The 26,146-nt window shown below is 58.5% G+C and overlaps 1 protein-coding gene across 1 annotated transcript in view; it reads left to right on the plus strand.

Annotated features, from left to right (window-relative positions):
- The first annotated feature begins 1,352 nt into the window (after positions 1 to 1,352).
- Positions 1,353 to 26,146, plus strand: part of LOC117009372 (neurexin-2-like) — a 60,290-nt gene continuing 35,496 nt past the window's right edge. The window contains 7 exon segments of the mRNA XM_033083622.2: positions 1,353 to 1,370; positions 6,175 to 8,238; positions 12,549 to 12,569; positions 14,858 to 14,887; positions 16,046 to 16,111; positions 17,985 to 18,286; positions 22,447 to 22,470. Coding sequence (XP_032939513.1) covers positions 6,306 to 8,238; positions 12,549 to 12,569; positions 14,858 to 14,887; positions 16,046 to 16,111; positions 17,985 to 18,286; positions 22,447 to 22,470 — 2,376 coding nt within the window. The 5' untranslated portion in view covers positions 1,353 to 1,370; positions 6,175 to 6,305.

Here is a 26,146-nt window from a genome sequence, read left to right on the forward strand (position 1 = left end):
TTGATTCCCCCCTCTCCCCTGCCCCCAATTTCCGCAGGACCCCGAGGCTGCGCCCCGCCCCCACCGTGGATTTGGGGATTTTTTTGGGATTTTTTGGGATTTTTGGGATTTTTTTGGGGGTTTTTGGGGATTTTTGGGGAGGGTCTGGGGGGGTCCGGACCCCTCAATCCCCTCCCCCCTGGGGGGTTTGGGGTGGGGGCTCTGTTTGTCACGTGGGAATAAAACTCGAGTCGGTCTGTCCGAGTGTCCGTGTGTCCGAGTGTCTGTGGGACCCCCGCATCGGGTCCCCATGGGGTCTCTATGGGGTCTCCATAGGACAGGACCCCCCGGGATCTCTGTGGGGTCTTTACGGGGTCTCTATAGGGCAGAACACATCCTAGGGGTCTCTGTGGGGTCCCCAGGGGATTTCTATGGGGTCTCTATAAGGCAGGACCCCCCCGGGGTCTCTATGGAGTGTTTATGGGGTCTCTGTGGAGCAGAAGCCCCCCAGGATCTCTGTGGGGTCCCCTTGGGGTCTACTTGGGGTCTCTGTGGGGTCTTTATGGGGCAGAACTCGCCCCAGGGGTCTCTATAGGGTCCCCATGGGATTTCTATGGGGTCTCTGTAGGACAGGGCTCTCCCGGGACATCCATGGGGTCTTTATGGGGTCTCTATAGGGCAGGGGCCCCCCGGGGTCTCCATGGGGTCTCTTTGGGGTCTCTATGGGGTGTTTATGGGGTTCCTGTGGAGTAGAACCCCCCCAAGGTCTCTGTGGGGTCTCTATAGGACAGGAACCCCCCGAGGACTCTCTCTAGGGTCCCCACGGGGTCTCTGTGGGGTCTTTATGGGGTCTCTGTGGAGCAGAACCCGCCCAGGGTCTCTATGGGGTCCCCACGGGGTCTCTATGGGATCGCTGTGGGGTGTTTATGGGGTGTTTATGGGGTCTCTGTGGGTCAGAACCCCTCTGGGATCTCTATGGGGTCTCTGTGGGGTCTCTGTGGGTCAGAACCCCCCCGGGTCTCTATGGGATCTCTTTGGGGTCTCTATGGGGTCTCTGTGGGGTCTCCGTGCCCTCCCCGTGCGCCCCCCGCGCTCTCCGCGCCGATTTTGGACCCGAATTTTTTCATTATTAATTTATTTTTTAATTTTTTATTCCGCGTTACCGAGCACGGCCCCGACACCGGCGATGGGGGGAGGGGGCTTTGATATTTTTTTTTAATTTTATTTTTTAGGGGGGGTTGGAGGTTGCAGGGGATGGGAAGGGGGGGGATGGGGGGGGGATGGGGGGGGGGGAGGTTGCGGGCGCGCGCGCTCCCGGTGCCGTGCGCGTGCCCGGGGCCGGGCGGGGGCTGCGGGAGCGGCGGGAGCGGGGCCGGGAGCGCCCGGGGCAGGTACCGGACACGGGGGGAGGGGGGGAGGGGCGGGGGGGGCACCGGGAGGGGGAGGGGGGGACACCGAGAGGGGTCCTGGGGGGGTTTGGGGGGGGGTGGGGGAGGGGAGGGATGCGCTGAGAGGGGGAGGGGAGGATGGAGAGGGGGGGGTGATGATTTGGGGAGGGGGGATTTGGGGGGAGGGGGAGGATGAGGAGGGGAAGGGGGGGGTTTGGGGGGGGGAGGGGATTTTGGGGGGGTTCAAGGATGGATTTGGGGGGTGGGGGGGGGATCGGAGGGGTCGCATCCCCCCCCCTCTCCCCTCCCTCCCCTCCCCCCCCCTCCCCACGGGGGGTTCTGGGGGGGCTCTGGGGGAGGGGGAGGGGAAGAACCGGAGCTCCCCCCTCCCCCCACCCCGGGAGGGGCCGCATCGCCCCCTCCCCCACTGCAGGGTCTGGGGGCCGCATCCCCCCCTCCCCCCTTCCCCTTCCTCCCTCCGCATCCCCCCGAGCCCCCCCCGGGATTTTGGGGAGCTCATCCCTCCCCTCCCCCACTGCGGGGGGGCTCACCCAGACCCCCAGACCTCCAGACCCACAAAATCCCCCCAAAATCCCCCCAAAATTCCCCCCAAACCCCCCCGGGCTCGGGGCCTGCGCCGGGCGCGGCAGCGGCCACGGGCGGGGTCGGGGGGCGAGCGGGAATTGGGGGGGGGCGAGCGGGGATTTGGGGGGGGTCCCTGGGAATTTTGGGGGGGGGTCAGTGTGGATGTGGGGGTCCCTGTGAATTTTTGGGGGCTCAGAGTGAATTTGGGGGCGGTCTCTGAATTTGAGAGGGGGTCACTGTGAATTTTGGGGGGGGGGTCGGTGAATTTGGTGCGGTCTCTGTGAATTTGGGGGAGGGGTCTCTGTGAATTTGAGGGTCCCTGTGAACTTGGGGGTCCCTGTGAATTTGTGGGGGGATTTATGTGAATTTTTGGAGGGGTCCCTGTGAATTTGGGGGGAGTCAGAGTGAATTTTTGGGGGAGCTCAGTGTGAATTTGGGGGGGGTCTCTGAGAATTTTGGGGGTCCTTGTGAATTTGGGGGGGATCTCGCTGTGAATTTTGGGGGGTGTCTGTGAATTTTTGGGGGGGTCTCTGTGAATTTTGAGGCGCACGGGGGGGCTGCCAGCGGTGTTGGGGGGCGGGCGGGTGCGAATTTGGGGGGGTCAGAGGGAATTTGGGGGGGGGTCCCCTGTGAATTTGGGGGTGCCCGGGGCTGTGGGCGCGGTTTGGGGTGCAGAGCAGAGCGGGAGGGGGCTGGGCCCGGTTTTGGGGTGCACAGGAGCCTGCAGGGGATGTCTGAGCAGTTTTGGGGTGCACAGGAGAGCTCAGGGGATGTGTGCTCGGTTTTGGGGTGCACACAGAAGGTCAGGTTGTGTCTGAGCGGTTCTGGGGTGCAGGGAGAGCTCAGGAAGTCTCTGTGCGGTTTTGGGGTGCAGAGGGAGCTCAGGGGGTGTGTCCGTGCAGTTTTGGGGTGCCCAGGGGAGCTCAGGAGGTCTCTGCCGTTTTAGGGTGCAGAGGGGAGCCTGTAGGGGTTGTCTGAGTAGTTTTGGGGTGCAGAGCAGAGCGTGTGTGCTCGGTTTTGGGGTGCCCAGGGGAGCTCAGGCTGTGTCTGTGCAGTTTTGGGGTGCACACGATCATGTGGGGGCATTTTAGGGGTGCACAGGAGCCTGCAGGGGGTGTGCCCGTGCAGTTTTGGGGTGCACACGGGGACTCAGGGGGTGTCTGAGCAGTTTTGGGGTGCCGGGGGAGCTCAAGGGATGCGTGCCCGGTTTTTGGGTGCACAGGAACCTGCAGGACGTTTTGTCCGTGCAGTTTTGGGGTGCACACGGGGTCTCAGGTCGTGTCTGTGCGGTTTTGGGGTGCAGAGGGAGCTCAGGAGGTCTTTGTGCAGTTTTGGGGTGCACAGGAGTGTGCCAGGGCTGCGTGTGAGCAGTTTTGGGGGGCACAGGGGTGTGTCTGAGCGGTTTTGGGGTGCACTGAGAGTTCAGGGGGTGTGTGCTCGGTTTTGGGGTGCACAGGAGCCTGCAGGAGCTTTTGTCCGTGCAGTTTCGGGGTGCACACAGGGTCTCAGGGGGTGTCTGAGCAGTTTTGGGGTGCAGGGGGGGCTCAGGGGGTGTCTGAGCAGTTTTGGGGTGCACAGAAATCTCAGGTCGTGTCTGTGCAATTTTGGGGTGCAGAGGAGTGTGGAGGGGTTGTGTCTGTTCACTTTTGGGGTGCAGAGGGAGCTCAGGGGATGCGTGCCCAGTTTTGGGGTGCACAGGAGCCTGCAGAGGGTGTGTCCATGCGGTTTTGGGGTGCCCAGGAGTGTGTGGGGGCAGTTTTGGGGTGCACACAGAGCTCATGGGGTGTGTGCTCGGTTTTGGGGTGCCCAGGTGAGCTCAGGCTGTGTCTGTTCAGTTTTGGGGTACACACAGAAGCTCAGGGGGTGTGTGCTCGGTTTTGGGGTGCACAGAATGCTCAGGGGGTCACTGTGCGGTTTTGGGGTGCACACGATCATGTGGGGGAAGTTCTGGGGTGCACAGGAACCTGCAGGGGGTGTGTACTTGTGGTTTTGGGGTGCCCAGGTGAGCTCAGGTCGTGTCTGTTCAGTTTTGGGGTGCAGGGGGAACTCAGGGGGTCTCTGTGTGGTTTTGGGGGGCACAGGAGCGTGTGGGGGCGGTTTTGGGGTGCAAGGGGAGCTCAGGGGGTGCGTGTTCGGTTTTGGGGTGCACACAGAACATCAGGTTGTGTCTGAGCAGTTTTGGGGTGCACAGAGCACTCATGGGGTGTCAGTTCAGTTTTGGGGTGCCCAGGTCGTGTCCGTTCAGTTTTGGGGAGCACAAACACCTGGGTGTGTTTTGGGGGCGGGGCCTGCGCCAGGTGAGCGCTCGGGGGGGGCAGGTGAGGCTGGGGGAGGGGGGTGAGGATTTTGGGGGGGGGGTGGGGCTCACCTGAGCGTGTGCGGGGGGTGCAGATGAGAGTGCAAAGGGGGGCTCACCTGTGCAGGGCTCACCTGTGAGGGGCTCACCTGTGCAGGGGGGCGTGGCTGAGGGGAGGGCGTGTGCAAGTCAGGTGCACGTGGAGAGGGACGTGAGCACAGGTGAGCACAGATGTGTTTGTGTGTGCCCAGGTGTGTGCTCAGGTGTAAGATCAGGTGTACACTCAGGTGTGAGCTCAGGTGCATGCTCAGGTGTGAGCACAGATCTGAGCACAGGTGTGAGCACAGGTATGAGCCCAGGTGTGTTTGTGTGAGCTCAGGTATGAGTACAGGTGTGTGCACAGGTGAGCACAGGTGAGATGTGTGCCCAGGTGTGTGCTCAGGTGTAAGATCAGGTGTGTGTCCAGGTGTGAGCTCAGGTGAGCCCAGGTGTGTTTGTGTGGGCTCAGGTGTAAGATCAGGTGTGTGCACAGGTGAGATGTGTGCCCAGGTGTGTGCACAGGTGAGCACAGGTGAGGTGTGCACTCAAGTGTCAGCACAGGTGAGCTCAGGTGAGCACAGGTGAGGTTTGAGCACAGGTGTGAGGAGACGTGTGCCCAGGTGTGAGCTCAGGTGTGAGCACAGATGAGCTCAGGTGAGCACAGGTGAGGTGTAAGCTCAGGTGTGCACTCAGGTGTGCGCTCAGGTGTGAGCACAGGTGAGCACAGGTGTGGTGTGTGCATAGGTGTGAGCTCAGATGAGATGTGAGCACAGATGCGTTTGTATGTGTCCAGGTGTGCACTCAGGTGAGAGCTCAGATGTGAGCTCAGGTGACCCCAGGTGTGTTTGTGTGTGTCCAGGCGTGTGCTCAGGTGTAAGATCAAGTGTGAGCACAGATCTGAGCACAGGTGTGAGCTCAGGTGAGCACAGATGAGCCCAGGTGTGTTTGTGTGTGCTCAGGTGTAAGATCAGGTGTGTGCCCAGGTGTGTGTCCAGGTGTTTGTGTATGCTCAGGTGTGAACCCAGATGTGTGTCCAGGTGTGAGCTCAGGTGTGTTTGTGTGTGCTCAGGTGTAAGATCAGGTGTGTACTCAGGTGTTTGTGTGCTCAGGTGTGTGCCCAGGTGTGCCCAGGTGTGTTTGTGTGAGCTCAGGTGTAAGATCAGGTATGAGCACAGGTGAGCACAGCTCAGGTGTGAGCACAGGTGTACCCAGGTGTGCCCAGGTGTTTCTGTGCCCAGGGCCGTGTCCGTGCCCGTCTCACCTGTGCCAGGCCGCGCTCCCGGGGGGGATTCTGGGGTCCCCCCCACCCTGCCCCGCCCCCCCTGGGGCTGTGACCTCCCCGTGACCTTCAGGTGCTGGGGGGGGACACGGGGGGGGCTCTGTGCCCCTCCCCCACTCAGTCCCCCCAGGACCCCTCCCCAGGTGTCCACGCGCCCCCTCCCCCCTTATCAACGATCGATCATTAATCAATCAATTAATTAATTAATGACCCCTCAGGACAGCCATGGAGGGGGAGGGGGGGCTCTGGGGGTCTCTGGGGGCTCCCCCCGCTCATTGCCCCTCCCCCCCCAGGGGATGGGGGTAGGGGTCTCTCCCATCCCCCCCTCCCCCCCCCCCTTGCAGGTGCAGCAGTTCCCGTGATTGGCTCATTATGCTCTGCATGTTAATGAGCCCCATTAGCCAACGAGGGGGGGCTATAAATAACCCGGGGGCTCATTTGCATAATGCCGAGCCCAGGTTGCCGCGGTGACCGCCCCCCCCTCCCCCCCTCCTCCATCACGGGGTTAATTAACGTGCTGATAACGAAGTGGGGGGGGGGGGGGTTCATTGCCCATCCCCCCTTTACCTGGCTGCCCCCCCCTCACCGTCTCTCCCCTCCCCCCCCAGGTGCCTCCGGACCCCCCCCAGGCTGTCGCCGCCCGCCCATGTGGCTGTGAGAGGAGGGGGCGGCCGGGCCCCCCCTGGGCCCCCCCTGGGCCCCCCCAGAACCGCCCAGGCTCCGCAGCAGCCCAGGCACCATGAGAGGCACGGCCAGCGAGGGACACCCGGAGCCTGGGGGCCGCCCAGAGACCAACGCCCACCTGGGGTCCATGACCCACCTGGGGTCTGAGACTCACCTGGGCTCCCAGGACCACCGAGAGACTAAAGCCCACCTGGGCTCTGAGACTCACCTGGGCCTCAAGCCCCACCTGGGCTCCCAGGACCACCCAGAGACCAACGCCCACCTGGGCTCCGTGACCCACCTGGGGTCTGAGACTCACCTGGGGTCCATGACTCACCTGGACTCTGTGATCTACCTGGGCCTCAAGCCCCACCTGGGCTCCCAGGACCACCCAGAGACCTACGCCCACCTGGGCTCTGTGATTCACCTGGGCTCTGTGCCCTACCTGGGCTCTGAGCCCTACCTGGGCTCCATGACTCACCTGGGCTCTGTGACTCACCTGGGCCTCAAGCCTCACCTGGGCTCCCAGGACCACCCAGAGACCAAAGCCCACCTGGGCTCCGTGGCCACCAGAGGATCCATGGCCAGCTGGATCTCCACATTCAGCCAGGAGCATCGAGAGACCAAAGCCCACCTGGGCTCTGTGACTCACCTGGGCTCTGTGCCCCACCTGGGCTCCCAGGACCACCTGCAGACTGAAGCCCACCTGAGCTCTGTGCCCAACCAAAACTCCATGGGCAGCCAGGACCGCTCCGAGCCCGGTGCCGGCGGTGGCTCCGTGGCGCTGTTGGACTCCAAGATCCGCCAAGGCTCCGAGGAGCACCTGGGGACTCGGCTCAGCCAGGTGCCTGTGCCACACCTGGCGCCTGTGGCCACCCAGGAGATGAAGGAGCGTCGGGAATCCGCGGCCGGCCGAGGTTCTGTGGGTGACCAGGACCACCCCGAGCCCACCCCCCGCGTCCCGTTGGACTCTGAGCTCGCCCAGGGCTCAGTGGCTCGCTCACACCTGCAGGGCCACCAAGAGCCCGCCCCCCGCCCGGCCTCCGAGGACCCCCGAGAGCCCAAGGTCACCCAGGGCGCGGTGGCCACCCCGAAAGCCAAGGGTGACCAAGACCCCGTGGTGTGCTCAGACCCGAGGGTCCCCCGAGCCCCCCAGGACCACCAGGACAGCCAGGCCGGCCAAGAGCCCAAGCCCAGCCTGCCGGGCCTCAGGGTCCCTCAGGACACGGCGCCCAAGGGAGGCCACCAAGCCCACGTGGCCACCTGGGCCACCCCAGCGCCTCGCCCGCGTGCTCGATCCCCGTCGGGCGCCCGGCTGGGGCTGGTGCTGCTGACGCTGGGGTCGCTGCTGCTGCCGTGCGCCCGCGGCTCGGCGCTGGAGTTCGGGGGCGCCCCGGGCCAGTGGGCGCGCTACGGCCGGTGGGCGCCGGCCGCGGGGGGCCAGCTCAGCTTCCGCCTCAAGACCAACGTGACGCGGGCGCTGCTGCTCTACCTCGACGACGGCGGCAACTGCGACTTCCTGGAGCTGCTGGTGGCCGAGGGCCGCTTGAGGCTGCGCTTCGCCATCGCCTGCGCCGAGCCCGCCACGCTGGAGCCGCCGGCGCCGGTGAGCGACGGCCGCTGGCACGCGGTGCTGCTGACCCGGCACGCCCGGCACGCGGCGCTGGCCGTGGACGGCGAGGCTCGAGCGGCCGCCGTGCGCTCCAAGCGGCCCGAGATGGCCGTGGCCAGCGATCTCTTCGTTGGGGGGATCCCGCCCGACGTGCGGCTCTCGGCGCTGACGCTCAGCACCGTCAAGTACGAGCCGCCGTTCCGCGGCTGGGTGGCCGACCTGCGGCTGGGCGACGCGCCGGCCGCGCTGCTGGGCGCCCAGGGGGTGCGGGGGGACGGCGACGAGCGCTGCGCCCACCACCCGCCCTGCGCCCACGGCGGCCGCTGCACCCTGCGCCGGGGGGAGCCCCGCTGCGACTGCGCCGGCACCGGCCACCGCGGGCCCTTCTGCGAGGAAGGTGAGGGCGCGGCGGGGCCGGAGCGGTGAGGGTGGGATGGGGAGATTCGTGTTCTTGGGATGGTCCTGGTGCTCTTGGGATTGTCCTTGTCCTCTTGGGATTGTCCTGGTGCTCTTGGGATTGTCCTCGTGCTCTTGGGATTGTCTTCATCTCCTTGGGATTGTCCTCATGCTCTTGTTCGTCCTCACCTCATGTTTGTCATCCTCTTTTTATTGTCCTCGTGCTCTTGTGATTGTCCTCGTGCTCTTGGGATTGTCCTTGTCCTCTTGTTTGTCCTCACCTCATGTTTGTCATCCTCTTTTGATTGTCCTCCTGCTCTTGGGATTGTCCTTGTCCCCTTGTGATTGTCCTTGTGCTCTTGTGATTGTCCTCATCTCTTTGTCATTGTCCTCGTGCTCCTGAGATTGTCCTTGTGCTCTTGGGATTGTCCTCGTACTCTTGGGATTGTCCTTGTCCTCTTGGGATTGTCCTCGTACTCTTGGGATTGTCCTTGTCCTCTTGTTTGTCCTCACCTCATGTTTGTCATCCTCTTGTGATTGTCCTTGTCCTCTTGGGATTGTCCTTGTCCTCTTGGGATTGTCCTCATCTCCTTGGGATTGTTCTCATGCTCTTGTTTGTCCTTGTCCTCTTGTTTGTCCCCATCTCATGTTTGTCATCCTCTTGGGATTGTCCTCGTGCTCTTGGGATTGTCCTTGTCCTCTTGGGATTGTCCTTGTCCTCTTGGGATTGTCCTCATCTCCTTGGGATTGTCCTCGTGCTCTTGACATTGTCCTCTTGCTCTTGGCATTGTCCTTGTCCTCTTGCTTGTCCTTGTGCTCTTGTCCTCATCGCATGTTTGTCATCCTCTTTTGATTGTCCTCGTGCTCTTGGGATTGTCCTTGTCCTCTCGTGCTTGTCCTCATCTCCTTGTGATTGTCCTTGTCCTCTTCTTTGTCCTCATCTCCTTTTGATTGTCCTTGTGTTCTTGTTTTTGTCCTCGTCCTCTTGTTTGTCCCCATCTCCTTGGGTTTGTCCTGATCCCCTTGGTTTTGTTTTCATCTCCTTCTTTTTGTCCTCCTCTCCTTGTGATTGTCCCCATGTCCTTGATTTTGTCCCCATCCTTTTGGGTTTGTCTTCATCTCCTGGTCTTTGTCCCCATCTCCTCATGTTTGTCCCCACCTCCTTGGTTTTGTCCCCATCCCTTTGTGATTGTCCCCAGCTTCATGGCAGTGTCACAGTGTCCTTGAGTCCCTCCCCGTCTCTGTGCCATGGCCTGTCCTCCTGTTGTCACCTCCCCATGTTTGTCCCCAGCTTTGTGGCGGTGTCACGGTGTCCTTGAGTCTCTCCCGCTGTCACCTCCCCGTGTTTGTCCCCAGCTTTGTGGCGGTGTCACGGTGTCCTTGAGTCCCTCCCGCTGTCACCTCCCCGTGTGTCTCAGTGTCCCCACGTCCCTCCCGCCGTTGGGGGGGTTTTGTTTCTCCGTCCCTCGGTGCCACCCTGGTTTGGTGTGTCCCGGTGTCATCGTGTCCTCCACACCCTGTGGCGTTTTGTCCTTGAGTCCCTTTGCGTCCTCGTGGTGTCCTCGTGTCCTTCCTGTCCTCGTGGCACTGGACACGCCCACGCTGTTGGCTGTCCTGGTGCTGGTCATTGTCACGGTGTCCTCATGTCACAGTGTCCTCGTGTTGTGGTCTCCTTGTGTCACAGTGTTCTCGTGTCATGTTGTCTTTGTCTCATGGTGTCCTTGTGTCACACTGTCACACTGTCACAGTGTCCTTGTGTCGCGGTGTCCTCGTGTCACGGTGTCCTTGTGTCATGGTGTCACACTGTCACAGTGTCCTCGTGTCATGGTGTCCTCATGTCACAGTGTCCTTGTGTCACCGTGTCCTTGTGTCACAGTGTCCTTGTGTCACAGCATCCTCATGTCACAGTGTATTCGTGTCACGGTGTCCTCGTGTCACGGTGTCACGGTGTCACACTGTCGTGGTGTCCTTGTGTCATGATGTCCTCGTGTCATGGTGTCCTTGTGTCACACTGTCACACTGTCACAGTGTCCTTGTGTCGCAGTGTTCCCACGTTTCCCTCCCCTCCGTGTGTCCTCTGTGTCCTCCCCGTGTTGTGTCCTTGTCCTCATGTCCTCCTGGTGTCACACGTCCCTCTGTCCCCGTGTCCTCCTGGTGTTGTGGTCTTTTCCTCGTGTCCTCCTGGTGTCACACGTCCCTCCGTCCTCGTGTCCTTGTGTCACCCCGTGTCCTTCCACAGGGCACCTCTGTCCACGTGTCCTCCCGGTGTCACCCTGCTCGTGTCACCCTCGTGGCTTCCTGCCACTTCTCGTGTCCTGCTGTCTCCTCACCCTCATGTCCCCTCGTGTCCCCTTGTCCCCTCTCTGTCCGGCTGTCCTCGTGCCCTCAGTGTCCCCACCCACCCCCACTTCATGTCCTTGTGTGTCCTCGTGGGTGGCCGGGGGTGGCTCGGAGTCCCCCTGCTGGGGGGGACACGGGGATTTGGGGACCGCCCACGATGTCACCTCCCGGTGTTGGCTCGTCCTGCTGTCCCCAACTGTCCCCATGTCCCTGCCTGTCCCCGCAGCCTCGCAAGCCCCGGCGCAATTGCACACCCTGGTGTGGGGGGTGTCCCCTGTGGTGACACGGTGACAGTGCCAGCCTGGTGTGGCCTGGGGTGACACGGTGACAATGCCAGCTTGGTGTCCCTTGGGGTGACAGAGTGACAATGCCATCCAGGTGTCCCCTGGGGTGACACGGTGACAATGCCACCCTGGTGTCCTCTGAGGTGACAATGCCACTCTGGTGTCTCCTGAGGTGACATGGTGACAATGCCATCCAGGTGTCCCCTGGGGTGACAATGCCAGCCTGGTGTCCCTGAGGTGACACTGCCAGCTGGGTGTGTCCCAGGGGGGGGTCTCTGGTGCCACCACCCCCTCCCCACATTCCCGGGGCCGGGTGACAACCGCCGGTGTCACTGCAGTGACAGCATCCTGCGGGCGCATTGCCAGGGCCGGTTGCCATGGCGCCGCCGGGGCTGGGTACCCGTTGCCATGGAGACGGCCGGGCCGGTCTCCCTGGTGATGGTTGTCACGGCACCGCCGGATGCTCCCGCCACGTCCTTGAGGGGGGACGGGAACGGGGGGGGGCGGGAAGGGCCCTGGGGGGCTCGGGGGTCCCTGGGGAGTCCCTGTGGGGTGCAGGGTTGCTGTGGGGTCCCTGTAGGGTACTGTGGGGTCCCTATGGGGTGCAGGGTCCCTATAGGTGCCCTGTGGGGTGTCCTAATGGGTGCTGGGTTCCTGTGGGGTCCCTATGGGGTCCTGGGCCCTTGTGGGGTGTCCCATGGGGTACTGGGTCCCTATAGGTGCCCTATGGGGTGCCCTAATGGGTGCTGGGTCCCTGTAGGGTGCTCTGTGGGGTCCCTGTGGGATGCAGGGCCCCTTTGGGGTGCAGGGTCCCTACAGGTGCTCTATAGGGTGCCCTGTAGGGTGCTGGGTCCTTATAGGGTGCTCTCTGGGGTGCAGGGTCCCTGTGGGGCCCCTGTGGGTCCCTGTGGGGTGCTATGGGTGCTCTTATGGGTGCTGGGTCCCTGTGGGGTGTCCTATGGGGTCCAGGGTCCCTATAGGTGCTCTATAGGGTGCCCTATGGGGTCCTGGATGCCTGTGGGGTATCCTGTAGGGTGCAGGGTCCCTACAGGTGCTCTATAGGGTGTTCCGTGGGGTGCAGGGTCCCTACAGGTGCCCTATGGGGTCCACGGTGCCTGTGGGGTGCAGGCAGAGCCCTATAGGGTGTGCCATGGCTGCCCTATAGGGTGCTGGGCTTCTACGGGGTGTTGTAGGTGCCCTGTAGGGTGCGGGGTCCTTGTGGGGTGCTATAGGGCGCCCTATAGGGTGCAGGGTCTCTATGCGGTGCCCCATAGGGTTCAGGGTCCCCATTGGGTGCCCTATAAGGTGCTGGATCCCTTTGGGGTGCCCTATAGGGTGCGGGGGTTCTATAGGGTGCCCTAAGGGGTGCAGTGGTTCTATAGGATGCCCTGTAGGATGCAAGTGTTCTATAGGGTGCCCCATAGGGTGCAGGGTCCTCACTGGGTGCCCCATAGGGTGAGGGGGTTCTATAGGGTGCCCCATAGGGTGTCCAACCCCCCCTCGGCGCTCACAAATCCCCACCAGGGTGTGCAAACCCCTCCCCCCATCCCGTCCCCAAGGTCACCCCGAGGTCACGGGGCGGGGTCACAGGGACAGGGGGTGGGGGAGGGGCTGGGGTCGCACCTGGGGGGGTCCCGGGCTCTAATGGCTCTGCCCCTCCCCCCCCGCTGCCCCCCGGGACCCCCAGAGGAGGAACCCGCGGTGGAAGGTGAGTGTGGGGGAGGGGCTGGGGGGGGGGAGGGGCTCTGGGGGGGGGGGGGGACAGCCCCGTGTCACACCTGGGCCGTGCAGGAGGCGTGGCCAAGCCCAGGTGTGCAAACCCCGGGGCCGGGAGGTCCCGGATTGGGGGAGGGGGGCTCGGGAAAGGCCCGAGGGGGGCGTGGCCTGTTCGTCAGGGGGCGTGGTTTACAGAGAACAGCGTAAAAGGGGCGGAGCTTGGCGTTGGTGCGGCTCACGTGACTCACGTGACTCTCACATGACGCTCACGTGATATCACGTGATGGAGACGTCACGCGCTGCTGCCGGCCATGACGTCACCCACCGCGCGCGGCCCTATGGGATATCAATATGCAAATGAGCCCGGTGCTGCCCAGCCAATGAACGGGCAGGGGGCGGGAATATGCAAATTAAGCAACGCCGCCAATGGGAGGCGAGCGGGAATTCTGAGGCTGCTCTGGATTGGCTGAGCCCGGTCCTAAGGGGCGGGGCTTACACGAGGGCGTGGCCAGATAGGGGGTGGGGCTTGCCCCGGGGTGGGGGAGGGTCCCCGCGCCAGGGGCGGCCCCGCCCCCCCGTGTCTCATCCCCTCCCCCACCCCCGGCTTTTCCCCCAAAAAAAATAAAAAAGGAAAAAGGGGAAAAACCCGCGGGAAGGCGGCGGGGGGGGAAAAAAAGGGGAAGGGGCGGCGCTTCCCGCGTGGCCCCGCCCCCCCCGCGCTTGTCCCCGCCCCTCCCCCACCCCCCCTCCCCCCCGGCATCGCCCGATGCCGTCACAAGTTAAAGGAGGTTTAAGTTGTGACGGGGCCCCTCCCCCACCCGGGGCCGCTTTCGGTCATTTTGGGTTTTTTGGTTAATTTTTAAAATTTTTTTTTAATTCTGATTTTTTAATTAATTTTTTTTTTTATTTTTAATTTTTACGTTGGTGTTTTTTAATTAATTTCTCTTTCATTCCCATTTCCCCCTGTTTTTCCCATTTTACCGCTTTTCCTTTTCCATTTCCTTTTTTCCCCCCTCTTTTAATTTTCACATTTCCCGTTATTTCGTCTCTTTCATTATTTTTCGGTGGTTTAGATGATTTCCCCTTTTTTGTTAACAGTTTTTATTTTATTATTTTTCCTGTTCTCGAGATTTTCCCTTTATTTCGATTATTTCCCCTTTCTTATGGATTTTCTACTCTTTAAGGTATTTCATTATATTTCGGTTTTTTATTCCTCCCATTATTCTCCTTTTTTATCATTATCTTCTCAAATTAATTATTTTTCCTTTTGAAATGATTTTCCCTCTTCCAATAAACATTTTGAATATTTCCCCCTTCTACATCAGAGTTCTTTTTTCGCCTTCATTTCCCCCTCCCCTTTTTCTTCTTTATTTTCCCTCTTCGATAATTTTCCCTTTTAGAATTATTTTCATTTCCCCACTTTTTTTTCCCTTTATTTTTTTTCTCTTTTCCCTGTGTTGCTGATTTCCTCCTTTTATCAATTTCCTCCTCTCCCTTGCTTTGACCCTTTTCACTTTTTTCCTCTTTTTTCCTCCCTTTTCCCCCTTTTCATCCCTTTCCCTCCTTTCCTTCCTTTTCCTTTCTTCCTTTTTTCTGTTTTTTCCCTTTTCCCCCATTTTCCTTCCTCTCATTTCCTCCTTCCTTTATTTTTATTTCCTCCCCCATTTTCCTTTTCCATTTTTTATTTCCTTCCCCATTTCCTCCTTCCTTTATTTTTATTTCCTCCCCATTTCCCTTTTCAATTTTTTAATTTCCCCATTTTCCTTTTCCATTTTTTAATTTCCCCATTTTCCTTTTCCATTTTTTCATTTCCTCCCCATTTCCTCCTTCCTTTATTTTTATTTCCTCCCCATTTCCCTTTTCAATTTTTTATTTCCTCTCCATTTCCTTTTCCATTATTTTTATTTCCTCCCCATTTTCTTTTCCCTTTTTCATTTTTATTTCCTCCTTCCATTTTGTATTTCCTCCCCCATTTCCTCCTTCCTTTATTTTTATTTCCTCCCCATTTCCCTTTCCCATTTTTTCATTTCCTCCCCCATTTCCTTTTTCCAATTTTTTGTTTCCTCCTCATTTTCCTTTCCCATTTTTTCATTTCCTCCCCACCCCCTCCCCCAATTTCCCCTCCCCTTTACCCCACGCCCCTCCCCCCACCGGAGTTTTTACCATTTCCCCGTTTTTCTCCCCCAAATTTTTCCCTTTTCCCGCCACTTTTGCTTTCGTTCTCCTGCCCCTCCCCCACCTTTCCCACGCCCCTCCCCCACCCCTCCCCTCCCCCCCCAGGTCCCGCCCACCTGCGAGTCACCGGCCAAGGTAAATTCGCGCCCTCGCGCCCCTCCCCCACCCTCATCCCCCCCTCATCATCCTCGCCCCTCCCCCCCCGCCCCTCCCCCCATCCCCCCCATCCCCCCCATCGTGTCTGTGGCTCGTGGACACGGGGGGAGGGGCGGCCGCCTCGCACGGGGACGGGGGGGGGGGGGAGGGGAGGGGGGGGAGGGGAGGGGGAGGGGTGTGGGAAAGTGGGGGGAGGGGGGGCTGAGACCCCCGGAACTGCCCCTCCCCCACCCACAGGAGGAGGGGCCTGCACGGGGTGGGGGAGGGGTCCTTGAACTGATGGGGGGTGAGGGCACACCTGAGCACACCTGGACACATATGAACACACCTGAGCACACCTGAGCACACCTGGACACACGTGAACATACCTGAGAACACCTGGACACACCTGAGAACACACCTGGACACACCTCTGAATACACCTGAACACACCTGTGAATACACCTGTGAACACCTAAACACACCTGGACACACCTGAGAACACATCTGTGAATACACCTGTGCACACCTGCACCATCTGCACACACCTGTGAACACCTGGACACACCTGTGCACACCTGTGCACATACCTGAACACCTGTGAACACCTGAACACACCTGAGAACATCTGTGCACACATGGACACACCTGTGCACAGCTGAACATACCTGTGCACACCTGCACAAATCTGTGAACACCTGTGAACATCTGTGAATATACCTGTGAACACGTCTGAACCTGTGAATACACCTGCACCATCTGCACACACCTGTGAACACCTGAACACACCTGAACACACCTCTTTATACACCTGTGAATACACCTGAACACACCTGTGAACATCTGTGCACACATCTACACAAACCTGCCCACACTTGCACACACCTGTCCACACCTGTCCTGCACACACCTGCACACACCTGCACACACACCTGTCCACACCTGTCCACACCTGTCCACACCTGAACACACCTGAACACACCTGTGCACACCTGAACACACCTGTGCACACCTGTCCACACCTGTCCACACCTGTACACACCTGTACACACCGGTATGCACACCTGTACACACCTGAACACACCTGAACACACCTGTGCACACCTGTACACACACCTGTGCACACCTGGGCCCCGCCCTGACCCGCCCCTCCCCCAGGGCCCGCTGAGGTCGCCGAGGGGGGGCCCAGCCGCGGCGCCGGCGAGATCCAACAGGCGGCGAAAGGTGAGCGGGACCCTCCCCCACCTGAGACCCCTCCCCTACACCTGCGACCCACCCCACACCTGGGACCCTCCCCCACCTGGGACCCTCCCCCACCTGAGACCCCTCCCCTACACCTGGGACCCCTCCCCCCCACACCTGGGACCCTTCCCCACCTGGGACCCCTCCCCCCCACACACCTGGGACCCCCCCACACACCTGGGACCCTCCCCCACACCTGGGACCCCCCAAACTCCCCCACACACACCTGGGACCCACTCCAATGTCCCCATGGCAGTGTCCTCGTTGGACTGTCCCCTTGGCCACGTCCCCAGTGACAGTGTCCCCTCCCGGGTGTCCCCAGTGACAATGTCCCCATGTCCCCATCAACACATCCCCATGACAGCTCCTTGTCACGATGTCCCCATGGTAGTGTCCCCAGTGACAATATCCCCTCTGGGGTGTCCCCATGACAATGTCCCCATCACAAGGTCCTTTATCTCGATGTCCCCGTTGGACTGTCCCCATTGCCACCTCTCTGATTCACAGTCCCCATCACGATGTCCCTGTGACACCTCCTTGTCACGACATCCCCACCACAGCTCCTTGTCACGACATCTCCATGACAACTCCTTGTCACGACGTCCCCGTCACGTCCCCATGACGGCTCCTTGTCACGACATCCCCACACCTGGCACCAGGTCCCCCTGCCAGTGTCCCCAAAACACATCCCTGTCCCTGCTGTCCCCATGCTAGTATCCCCACACCAAGTCCTTGTGTCCCTAGTGACAATGTCCCCACACCCCCTCCATGTCCCCCTGCTGATGTCCCCACACCACCTCCGTGTCCCCCTATCAACGTCCCCACACCCCCTCAGTGTCCCCGTGTCCCCACACCAACGTCCCCACACCATCTCGGTGTCCCCATGTCCCCACACCCCCTCCATGTCCCCCTATCAATGTCCCCACACCACCTCCATGTCCCCACACCAATGTCCCCACACCCCCTCCATGTCCCTACACCCCCTCCATGTCCCCATGTCCCCCTGTCAACGTCTCCACACCACCTCCATGTCCCCCTATCAATGTCCCCACACCCTCTCCATGTCCCCACACCAACATCCCAACACCACCTCGATGTCCCCGTGTCCCCGCCATACCAATGTCCCCACACCCCCTTCATGTCCCCCTGTCAATGTCCCCACATCCCCTCCATGTCCCCATGTCCCCATACCAATGTCCCCACACCACCTCGGTGTCCCCGTGTCCCCACACCATGTCCCTGTCCCCACACTAACATCCCCACACCCCCTCCATGTCCCCCTGCCAACGTCCCCAACACCACCTCGGTGTCCCCGTGTCCCCACACCCCCTCCATGTCCCCATGTCCCCACACCCCCTCCATGTCCCCACACCCACACCAATGTCCCCACACCCCCTCCATGTCCCCCTGTCCCCACACCAACGTCGTCAACACCACCTCGATGTCCCCATGTCCCTGTATCGATGTCCCAACACCACCTCGATGTCCCCATGTCCCCGCCATACCAATGTCCCCACACCACCTCGGTGTCCCCACACCCCCTCCATGTCCCCCTATCAATGTCCCCACACCCCCTCCATGTCCCCACACCCCCTCCACGTCCCCGTGTCCCTGTATCGACGTCCCCACACCACCTCGATGTCCCCGTGTCCCCACACCCCCTCCACGTCCCCGTGTCCCTGTATCGATGTCCCCACACCACCTCGATGTCCCCGTGTCCCTGTATCGATGTCCCCACACCACCTCGACGTCCCCGTGTCCCCACACCCCCTCCATGTCCCCACACCCCCTCCACGTCCCCACGTCCCTGTATCGATGTCCCCACACCACCTCGATGTCCCCGTGTCCCCGCCAGGCCGCGCCGAGTACGTGGCCACGTTCCGGGGCAGCGAGTTCTTCTGCTACGACGTGTCGCGCTCTCCGGTGCAGAGCAGCGCGGACGAGCTGGCGCTGGCGTTCCGCACGCGGCAGCGCCACGGGCTCCTGCTGCACACCGGCCGCGCCGCCGACTTCCTCAACCTGTCGCTCAAGGCCGGCGCCGTGTGGCTCGTGATCAACCTGGGCGCCGGCGCCTTCGAGGCGCTGGTGGAGCCGGTGAACGGAAAGTTCCACGACGGCGGCTGGCACCACGTGCGCGTCACGCGCAACCTGCGGCAGGTACGGCGGGGAGATGGGGACTGGGGGGCTGGGAGAAGTGGGAGAGCCAGGAGAACTGGGAGAAGTGGAAAAATGAGAGAACTGGGGGAACTCGGAGAGAACCGAGAGAACTGGGAGAACTGAGAGAACTGGGAGAGCTGGGAGAACTGGAAAAATGAGAGAACTGGGAGAACTGGGAGAGCCGAGAGAACCGAGAGAACTGGGAGAACTGAGAGAACTGGGAGAGCCAGGAGAACTGGGAGAAGTGGAAAAATTAGAGAACTGGGAGCAGAGAGAACCGAGAGAACTGAGAGAACTGAGAGAACTGGGAGAACTGAGAGAACTGGGAGAGCTGGAAAAATGAGAGAACTGGGAGAACTGGGAGAACTGGGAGAACTGGGAGAGCTGGGAGAAGTGGGAGAGCTGGGAGAACTGGGAGAACTGGAAAAATGAGAGAACTGGGAGAACTGGGAGAGCCAAGAGAGCCAAGAGAACAGAGAGAACCGAGAGAACTGGGAGAACTGGGAGAGCTGGGAGAACTGGGAGAGCTGGGAGAACTGGGAGAACTGGAAAAATGAGAGAACTGGGAGAACTGGGAGAGCCAAGAGAGCCAAGAGAACAGAGAGAACCGAGAGAACTGGGAGAACTGGGAGCACTGGGAGAACCAAGAGAACTGGGAGAGCTGGGAGAGAACCGAGAGAACTGGGAGAACTGGGAGAGCTGGGAGAGAACCGAGAGAACCAGGAGAACTGGGAGAGCTGAGAGAACTGAGAGAACTGGCGCACTGGGAGAACTGGGAAAACTGGGAGTACTGGGACGACTGAGAGAACCAAGAGAACTGAGAGAACTGGGAGAACCAAGAGAACCCAGAGAACTGGGAGTACTGGGAGAAGTGGGAGAAGTGGGAGAACTGGGAACAGAAAGATATGAGAGAACTGGGAGAAGTGGGAGAACTGGGAGCAGAGAGAACTGGGAAAACTGGGAGTATTGGGAGAACAGAGAGAACCGAGAGAACCGAGAGAACTGGGCGCACTGGGAGAACTGGGAGAACTGGGAGAGCTGAGAGAACTGAGAGAACTGGGTGCACTGGGAGAACTGGGAGAGCTGGGACAACTGGGACAACTGGGCAGCTCCCCAGTTGGGAGTACTGGAAGAACTGGGAGAACTGGGCACCTCCCCAACTAGGAGTGATGGTTTGATCAGCTCCCCAACTGGGAGAACTGGGACAACTGGGACAACTGGACAACTCCACAGCTGGGAGAACTGGGAGTACTTTGAGCACTGGGACCCTTGGGCAGCTCCCAGCTGGGATCACTGGGAGCACTGGTTTTGTTGATCAGTTCTCCAACTGGGAGCACTGGTTCTCTTGGCCAACAATCCAACCAGGAAATCCAGTTACCGTGATCAGCTCCTCAACTGGGAGCACTGGGAGCACTGGTTGTGTCAATCAGCTCTCTTACTGGGAGCACTGGGAGCACCAGTGCCTTGATCAGCTCCCCAACTGGGAGCACTGGGAGCACCAGTGCCATGATCAGCTCCCCAGCTGGGAGTTGGTTAAACTGGGCATACTGGGAGCAATGGGCATCTTGGTCAGCTCCCCAACTGGGAGCACTGGTTGTGCTGGTCGAGCACCATCTGGGAGTGGTCACATTGGCCAACAACCCAACTGGGAGCACTGGGAGCACTGGGAGCACTGGGAGCACTGGACGCTGCTCAACCACCCCACGTCAGCACCGACCGCAGGATCTCCCTGACCCCAAACTGGGAGCACTGGTCCCAAACTGGGAGCACTGATTTTGTTGATCCCCCCAAACTGGGAGCACTGGTTCTGTGGACTCCTCCAAACTGGGAGCACTGGTTCTGTGGACTCCTCCAAACTGGGAACACTGGTTTCACGGATTTCTCCCAAACTGAGAGAACAGGTTTCACAGATCCCAGTCAAACTGGGAGCACTGGTTCCATGGATTTCCCCCAAACTGGGAGCACTGGTTCCATGGATTTCCCCCAAACTGGGAGCACTGGTTTTGTTGATCCCACTCAAACTGGGAGCACTGGTTTCACGGATTTCCCCCAAACTGGGGGCACTGGTTCCATGGATCCCAGTCAAACTGGGAGCACTGGCTCCATGGATTTCCCCCAAACTGGTAACACTGGTTTCATGGATCCCAGTTGAACTGGGAACACTGGTTCTGTTGATTCCCCTCAAACTGGGAGCACTGGTTTTGTTGATCCCACTCAAACTGGGAACACTGGTTCCATGGATCCCACTCAAAGTGGGAGCACTGGTTTCATGGATTTGTCCCAAACTGGGAGCACTGGTTTCATAGATCCCACTCAAACTGGGAACACTGGTTCCATGGATCCCATTCAAACTGGGAGCACTGGTTTTGTTGATCCCACTCAAACTGGGAGCACTGGTTCTGTTGATCCCACCCAAACTGGGAGCACTGGACACGGGGGGGTCTCTCTGGGGGTTCCTCCCCCCCTTTCTCACGACTCTGCCCCTCCCCCACCCCCAGGTGGGGCCGCCCCTCCCCCTCCGTGCCCGCCCCTCCCCCCCCTCGTGCCGCGCCCCTCCCCCCCTGTGTGTGCGGTGCCACTAACTCGCTTCCCCTCCCCCACCCTCCGGGGCCCCCCCCCCCACTAACATCGCACCCCCACTAATCCCGGGGGGGCCCCCCCCGCCCTTAACAAAAAAACCCAAAAAAACCCGAAAAAAACCCAAAAAAACCCTAAAAACCAAAAAAACCACAAAAAACTCCCAAAAAAAACCCCAAAACCCCCCCAAAAATCAAAAACCCACAAAAAAAATCCCCAAAACAACCTAAAAACAAAAAAAAACTCAAAAAAACCTCAAAAAACAAAAAAAATCCCACAAAAAAACAAAAAAAAAAAAACCCACAAAAAAAATTTTAAAAACCCAAAAAAACCCCAAAATCTACATAAAAACCCCAAAAAACCCCGCAACGACACACTGAAAGAAAAAACAAAACAAAAAAAACCCAAAACACACAAAAAAGACCAAAAAAAGACCAAAAAACCCACCACAAAATCCAGAAAAAACTCTCCAAAAAACTCCAAAAAACCCCACAAAAAACCTGAAAAAACCCCGGAAAAATCTCCCCAAAAACACCCCCAAAAAATTCCAAAAAACCCCAAAAAATCACAAAAAAACTCAAAAAAATTCTCAAAAAATCCGAAAAACACCCCAAAAAAATAAAAAAAAAACCCAAAATCCCCAAAAACCAACCAAACAAAAATATTCCAAAAAATTCCCCCAAAAAAACCCACCAAAAATCCCCCCAAAAATTAAAAAAAAAAAATTAAAAAAAATCCCGCCTCAAAAAATAGAACTACAGTAATTTCACGACCATAAGGCGCACCAGACTTTAAGGCGCACTGGTTTTTTTGCAGCGAGGCTCCGCCCCAGCTCACCCCGTGCGGTTTCTGGCCGAGGCTCCGCCTCAACCCGGCAGCCATTGGTCTCCGGGCCCGCCCCCAGCCGGCTGCCGTGGCACTTCCGGTTCCCCCCACGGCTCACAGCCCTCACTTCCGGTTTGGCAAATTTTGCAACTTTGTGCGTCAGAAATGGCGCGCCGGACTCTGAGGCGCACTTCCGGGTTCGAGGGAAAATTTTAGTCAAAAGGGTGCGCCTTGTAGTCGTGAAATTACTGTGATCCACCAAAAAACCCACCAAAAATCCCCTAAAAAATTAAATAAAATTCCAAAAAGTCCTCCAAAACCCCCAAAAAAATCTCAAAAATCCCCCCCAAAAAACCCCCAAAAATTCCCCAAAGACCTCCCAAAAAATCTAAAAAAATCCAAAAATCCCCGCCAAAAAAACCCAAAAATATTCCAAAAATCCCCCCAAAAAATAAAACAAGTTTTTAAAAATCCCCCGCAAAAAGCCAAAAAAAAAATCCAAAACATCCCGCAAAAAACACCCCAAAAATCCCCCAGAAATCCCAATAGATTTCCAAAAATCAAAAAAAAAATCCCAAAAATAAATTTTTAAAAAATCAAAAAAAAAAATTTAAAATATCCCCCAAAAATAAAAAAAAAATTCCAAAAAATCCCCCAAAAAATCCCAAAAAAGTCCCCAAAAAAATCCCAAAAAATTCCCAAAACCCCCCCAGCACCCCGAAGGGTCACGTTTGTGTTTTGTCCTTCTCTCCCGGCAGCACGCAGGGATCGGACACGCTATGGTAAACAAACTGCATTACCTGGTAGTTATCACTCTATTCTTACTCCTTGGCTTCGCCGTGGCCCCAACCCCAACAAAAAAACAAAAAAAAAAAATTTTGGGGCCGATCCGGGGGATTTTGAGCAAAAAAAATTCGCTCCAATCCCTCCCCTCGCTCCGGCTCCATCCCCACCCCATCTCTGTGAAAAATTATATTTAAAAAAAAAAAAAAATCGGATTTAACACCCTCACGCTAATTCCTCCTCCTCCCATCCCCCCCCTCAAAAAATTCTCTTTTTGGGGGGAGATTTGGGGGTTTTGGGGCATTTTTGCACCCTCAAAAAAAAAAAGAAAAAATTCTCGGCTGGGCTCAGCACGGTGATTTTTTTTTTTTTTAATTTTATTTTTTTCTTAATTCCCGTTGTTTTGGGATGGATTGGGAGGGTTTGGGGTTATTTTCAGCTTTTGTGGTGGAGCATCAGTTGCCCAATGTCAAAAAATCTGGATTTTCCTCCCAAAAATTTGGTTTTTTCCCCCCAAAAAAATCTGGGTTTTCTCCCCCAAAAAATCTGGTTTTTTTCCCTAAAAAATCTGGTTTTTTCCCAAAAAACCCCTCCTTTTTGTGGTTTTCCCCACCTCCCCAAACCCCCATTTTGGTGTGAATTAATGAAATTTTGGTATTCTGGGCAATGTCCCCAACCCAAACCCGACTGATTTCCACCCAAAAAAAAAAATCAAGTTCAGAATTTGCCGATTTTTCTCATTTCCCGCATTTTTGGGATGAATTTTAGAAATTTTAGAGAATTTTTCCTCCCTCACACCGTGCAGGGCTCAGTCCCCAAACCCCAAATTTCACCGATTTCACCCCAAAACCCAGCCCTGGCTGGATATTTTTTTTATTTTAATTTTTTTAAATTTTAATTTGGGGTGAAATCGCAGCTCCCAATTTTTGGGTTGATTTTTGGGAGATTTGGGACAATTTGACACTGAACCCCTCCCCCTCAAATTCCGATTTTGGACCCCCCCAAAAAAATCCCCGATTTTTTTTTAATCCTTTTTAGGGTCAATTCTCGACATTTTGGACAATTTTTGGCTCCTAAAAGCCCCAAAACCGCCCCAAAAATTTGGGGACCCCAAATCAGGCCCCGCCCCTCCCCCCTCCCCATTTTTGGGCCGATTCTTTTGGATTCCGCCCCAATTTTGTCCCCTCCCCCCCAGGGGGTGTCCCCAAAGGGGGGGATGGGAGGAATTTTTTAAATTTTTAAATTTTTAATTTTTTTAAAAAAATTTTTTGGGCGCCCCCTCCCCAAATCCAGGACGGAAACGGCGTTTTCAGGACGAGCTGCCGCCCCTCCCCCATCCCTGCCCCTCCCCCCCCTTCCCCTCCCCTCCCCCAAATCCCGCGCAGGCAGCGGGGCCGCCCCTCCCCCACCCCCCCCCAAAAAAAAAACCCAAAAAAATCCCCCCAGGGCTGGGGGCGGGGCCTCGCTGCCTGCGCCCCTCCCCCCGCACGCGCCTCGCATGACCCCACTAACAGAGACCCCTCCCCCACCCCCAACGACCCCTCCCCCACCCCAACGACCCCTCCCCCACCTCGAACCGACCCCGACCCCAAACTTCCCCTCCCCCATCCGGAACCGACCCCTCCCCAACCCCTCCCCCAGGGGGGCACCGGGGCCGCCCCCGCCGCGGGGGGAGGGGCTGGGAGTGAGTGGGGACAGGTGTGGACAGGTGTGTACAGGTGTGTTCAGGTGAGCACAGATGTGTACAGGTGTGTGCAGGTGTGGACAGGTGTGTACAGGTGTGTACAGATGTGTTCAGGTGAGCACAGGTGTGTTCAGGTGTGTGCAGGGGTGTGAGGGTGTCGTGGGCTGGGATCACCCCAGGTGTGTGCAGGTGTGTGGACAGGTGTGTTCAGGTGAGCACAGGTGTGTGCAGGTGTGTGCAGGTGTGAGTACAGGTGTGTGCAGATGTGTTTAGATGTGTGTTCAGCTGTGTTCAGGTGAGCACAGATGTGTACAGGGGTGTACAGGAGTGTGAGGATCACCCCAGGTGTGTGTGCAGGTGGGGACAGGTGTGTTTAGATGTGTGTTCAGGTGTGTGCAGGTGTGTGCAGGGGTGTGAGGATCACCCCAGGTGTGTGTACAGGTGTGCTCAGGTGCGTTCAGCTGTGTACAAGTGTGTGTGCAGGTGTGTTCAGGTGAACACAGATGTGTTCAGGTGTGTACAGGTGTGGGAGGATCACCCCAGGTGTGGACAGGTGTGCTCGGGTGTGTGTTCAGGTGAGTTCAGGTATGCTCGGATGTGTGTTCAGGTGTGTACAGCTGTGTACAGGTGTGCTCAGGTGTGTGTTCAGGTGTGTTCAGGTGTGTTCAGGTGTGTACAAGCGGCCGCGGGGCTGCCCCCATCCCCCCCGGGATCCCCCTGCACTCCCCCTTTGCACGTCCCCGCCTCACCTGTGCACGCACCTGGCTCTGGCACACCTGTGCATGTCCCTGGCACACCTGTGCATGTCCCTGGCACACCTGTGCATGTCCCTGGCACACCTGTGCACGCCCCTGTGCACGCCCCCCCCTCACCTGTGCACGCCCCCGGCTCTGCTCACCTGTGCACGCCCCCCACTAACGACCGCGTTTGTGTCCGAGCTTTCTTCTGCCCCGGGACCCCCAAAACTCGTTACTAACCCCCCCGGTGTCACCCCAATGTCACCCCCAGTGTCACCTCCAATGTCGCCCCATTGTCACCCTAAATGTCACCCCAGTGTCACCCCCAGAGTCACCCAAATGTCACCCCCAATTCACCTCATGTCCCCATCCCCATCTTTGTCCCCAACCCCTTCCCGTGTCCCCCATGTCCCCCTCACCCCACTGTCCCTGTCACCCCGTGTCCCCGTGTCCCCATCACTCTTTTGTCCCCATCCCCATCTTTGTCCCCCAACCCCTTCCCATGTCCCCATCACCCCCTGTCACCTCCTGTCATCCCTGTGTCCTCCACGTCCATTTGTCCCCAGCCCCTCTCGTTCCCTCCGTGTCCTCATTACCTCCTGTCACCCCCTGTGTCCCCATGTCCCCATCACCCCCTGTCCCCCATCACCCCTTTGTCCCCCATGTCCCCATCCCCATCTTTGTCTCCAACCCCTTCCCATGTCCCCATCACCCCCTGTCACCTCCTGTCACCCCTTTGTCCCCATCTTTGTCCCCCGTGTCCTCCTCACCCCCGTGTCTCCATCACCCCTTTGTCCCCCCACCCCATCTTTGTCCCCAAGCCCCCTCCCTTGTCCCCTTTGTCCCCATCACCCCCTGTCACCCCCATGTCCCCATCACCTCGTGTCACCCCACATCACCCCTTTGTCCCCCACCCCCCATCTTTGTCCCCAGCCCTTTCCCATGTCCCCGTCACCCCTGTCACCCCCCGTCACCCCCATGTCTCCATCACCCCTGTCACCCCCTGTCACTCCCTGTCACTCCTGTCACCTCCTGTCACCCCGTGTCACCCCTTTGTCCCCATCACCCCTTTGTCCCCATCACCCCCTGTCACTCCCTGTGACTCCTGTCACCCCCTGTCACCCCCTGCCACTCCCCGTCACCCCTTTGTCCCCATCACCCCCATGTCCCCACCACCCCCATCTCTGTCCCCAATCCCCCTTCCTTGTCCCCCCTCCCCTCCCCCCCGGTTTTGGGGTGCCCCGGCCGCGGGGA

This window comes from Catharus ustulatus, chromosome 32 (assembly GCF_009819885.2).
Source record: "Catharus ustulatus isolate bCatUst1 chromosome 32, bCatUst1.pri.v2, whole genome shotgun sequence".
In the NCBI taxonomy this organism is placed as follows: Eukaryota; Metazoa; Chordata; class Aves; order Passeriformes; family Turdidae; genus Catharus; species Catharus ustulatus.